Source organism: Monosiga brevicollis, genomic scaffold (genome assembly GCF_000002865.3).
Source record: "Monosiga brevicollis MX1 MONBRscaffold_78 genomic scaffold, whole genome shotgun sequence".
NCBI lineage: Eukaryota > Choanoflagellata > Craspedida > Salpingoecidae > Monosiga > Monosiga brevicollis.
Window position 1 is genome coordinate 10,117 of NW_001865110.1, and position 3,589 is coordinate 13,705.

The 3,589-nt window shown below is 49.6% G+C and overlaps 1 protein-coding gene across 1 annotated transcript; it reads right to left on the minus strand.

Moving 5' to 3' along the window:
- Nucleotides 1-1,387: 1,387 nt before the first annotated feature.
- MONBRDRAFT_30570 (uncharacterized protein) lies at nucleotides 1,388-3,511 on the minus strand (the record flags this gene model as incomplete). Its single annotated transcript, XM_001751013.1, has 6 exons — nucleotides 1,388-1,540; nucleotides 2,239-2,363; nucleotides 2,604-2,685; nucleotides 2,824-3,112; nucleotides 3,245-3,393; nucleotides 3,496-3,511. Coding segments are annotated over 6 exons (813 nt in total), but the record flags the coding sequence as incomplete, so codon positions are not given.
- Nucleotides 3,512-3,589: the final 78 nt, after the last annotated feature.

Here is a 3,589-nt window from a genome sequence, read left to right on the forward strand (position 1 = left end):
CAGGAGCAGGGTCGAGTGGCACCTCCACAAGGTCGACAGATACAGCCGGAGGCTTCCTTGTAAAAACCGGGCTCGCAGGGATCATCAATGTAGGTATCTAGAACACACAAATGCAAAGTGCGCCAAATGAGGGGCATGAATCAACTCGCTGGTCAATGCAAGGTGACGTACGCTCGCAGCGAGCGTTGGCAGTTGCCATGAGCAGCGCCAGGGCGATGATGAGCTGGCCCACGGCTTGGGTTGCTCGTGCCAGGCGGGGCATGATGATCGTTGAATCAGAAGGCAGCCAGAGCGAGGCAGGCCCCAAGGTGCTTCCCCTGCTTCAAGTTGAAAGCAGCTTGGTTGACATCTCCCGTCCTCGAATTACCAGCACGATGGGTGGGCTGTCGTTGGCAAAAAGAAGATGATAATGATAAAATTCTTATTATCAGGCCGATCCGATCTGAGGGCAGCGGTGGCCTCAAGACGGTTTTTGGCACACCACCCCAACCGCCCAATCGAGCGAGGGAACAGCGAGAGAAGAGCAGGATGTGCAACCAACCAGGCCACCAACACGAACACAGAAAGCAATTTAAAAAAATGCATTCAATGCCGCTGCCATCCGCACCCGCATCACCAGCACCACTCACAACAACAGCAGCAGCAGCAGCATCAAACGGCAGGCGGAGAGACGTCACGAACCTTCAACAAGAAAAAAAAAAAAAAATGCAGAAAAAAGCAGGATCTTTTGCCACACACACAGACGTAGCTACACACACTTTGATGTATATTTTTACACTATAACGCCTTCATACAGTCACACGTGACATCACGGGTTCCTATACTCACACGCACGCACACCTTTTTGGTATAGAGTGGTAGATGGTAGATGGTAGGTTTTGATTGATACAGTAGACCTACACACGTTATACATCGCATGTCTTTGGTTGGAGGCTTGATATGGGAAGAATGGCGGCGTTGGTCAGGGGATGGGTGTGAACGGTCTGTCCTTTGGTCGATCTAGATGTGTGTGTAAGTATGTGCGGGATGAAGACGCTCATGTGCCAAGGTGTGGTGACTGCCCTTTGTTGTCCCGTTGTTGGCGTGTCCCATCAAGTCTGACTGATCAACCTCAAGCTTCTGATTGGAGCCGACTCAACAAGACTGTGCGAAGCCACGAAGAACCATGAATTCAGATCTAGATCACTGACCCAGAACAAGCAGCGCAACCAAAGCCCACCCGAAGCGCGCGACAGGAACAGAAGAAGAAGCAGAGAAAAAGGAGTGTCCAACCATGGAAAAGGACTGTTTTTTTTTTTTTTTTTTTTTGTGTGTGTTTTTATTTTTTTAATTGAGAATGTCAGACGAACATGTACGAATCGAACGGGGCACACCACCCCAGAAAAGGCTAGCACTCATAGTTGGGAGAGACGGCGTGGGTCAGGTTGATGGCAAAGCCAAGCTCAACGCCCCGCTTCAGGCGGTCAATCGCCGATTGCAAATCTCGGCACCCGCCCAGAATACGGTTCTCCGCCACAAAGTCTGGCAGGTTCTCCCGAAGCTGCAGCCGATAATGCACAATCCGCTGATCCTGCACACCCACTTGGCTCGAACTCAAAGTCGAGTTCATGTCGTGTTGCGTTTGACGTCAAGAGATGAGCCTCCTAAACGTAATTTCTATCTGCAGAAGTCGGAGCGTGATCTCAGGACGCTTAGTAGGGCAAGGAATAGACGGGGGCAGCACCTGGGACACCAATATCGTAGCCTCGGCTACCCCATGACGTGTCCTGGGCTGCTATAGTGGACTTTTGCTCCGTGTCATAGAGCCCACTATCCCAGGCCCCGCCAACACTATGGCGAGCCGCAGCAGAAGCACCCGTGTTGTACAAATTTGCATCCCAGCCTGAGGCTCTGCGGTGCTGCAAAGGTATCGAGTCGATAAAGCCAAGATAGCGGTAGTTGACGGTGGTTGGCTGTGGTGAAGGTGAATTCAACAAGACCAAACATATCAAGTCAGCAACCAATCAGGTTCGTACTCGACGAAAGAAGCCATTTAACTGTAATGCTGAAGGGTTATGTGCATGCACTATGTACCTCATTATGTGATGCAAAAGCTTGTGCCAGGCTGCTGCATTCAGCGCTCATGCGCTGTGCCGTCTTTTGATAGACAACCACGCAAGCAGTAAAGCAAGGTTAGTTAAGTTCTTTGAGTAGTGCAACTGTCCAAGCCTCACAACACATATTAAGCACTAAACGCACTGGCCTAGCAGAAGGGTAGTAATTCCAGCACTGGCGCATGAGATCGTAGGCTGCCGCTGGACAGCCTGGTGGACAAGGGAGCAGCTGCTGCGATGTAATCTGAATCGCCAACTTGTCCCTAGACACTGCCAGACAATAAGTAGCATTAATTGAGGGCAGCGCACGATGGGCACTAAGCAATTAATTGTTGATAGTATGCTTGCGCTCTGATTATTTACCTTGAACATAGGGTGTAGCACCCAACGTCCAAATTTCCCACATTAACACTGAGAATTGGTAGTTTGAGGTAGAATGTACCGGAGTCAAGAGCGACTGGCACTTTGATGAAAATAACAGAACAGGGGTTCGGAACAACAACAACTTACCACCAAAGCTGTACATGTCAGCTGCCATTGAATAGCTTCTAGACTCGACTGCCTCAGGTGCCAGCCAGCGCTGGATGAAGCCCTGCCGTTTTAAAAAAGAAATTGATATGCAAAACAAAATCAGGACGGGGTTAAACAGTTCAAAGCAACCTAAGAGCAAGAATGGCGGAGAACGCCTTGGCTCGATGCACAAAGGAGCGACCAATTCCCTCCCACGCACGTCAAAATGCAGTTTGGGATCGCGACCCAAAACAACAATGCGTGGTTCACCGTGGACATCCATCATCACAGTAAAGCCGTTCAAGGTCATGAGCAGCACGCTTGAATCATGCAGAAACTCGACGGCCGACATGAGTTTCTGACACATGTTGGATAAATCAGCCTTGGACAAGCTCTCCTCCAAATTCTGAGATCCACGACAATCACGTAACATAGTGGCCAAAAAGCCTTGCTCGCAATCCTCTTGCACGACATACAATGGTTGTGAATGGAAGCACACTCCCACGAGGCTAGCACCAAACAGCACGCATAAAGCAGCAACGCAAGGCGCACAATACACGAGCGAATGAAATAAATCACGAACTGAAGGTGGCATGGATTAGGCAAACGAAGAGAGCTTTCGTGGTTAAAAATGCTCGTACCTAGCTATCGAAGGATGGCAATCGCGACCAATGCGTTTGAGAATCGAAGCCTCTGCCATGAAGGCATCTCGAAGTCTTAAGGCGCTATGCGCCTCCAGGCAGTTAACCAGCACGGGCACACACCGCCCGCTGTGACTTTTGTTCATAGGCTATTCAAGCATAAGAGGGTAGAAAAACGAAGATAAAACGATGGGTCATGATGATGACACCGGCAAGCATATAATGATGATTACAGGACTATTCTGACTTACTTCAAGATAGCCAGTGCTGAGTGAACCAAAAGGAGTGGCAGTAATACGGTTTGAGATAAACAGACGGCTTCGTTCTAACTCCCAAGAGGAATGC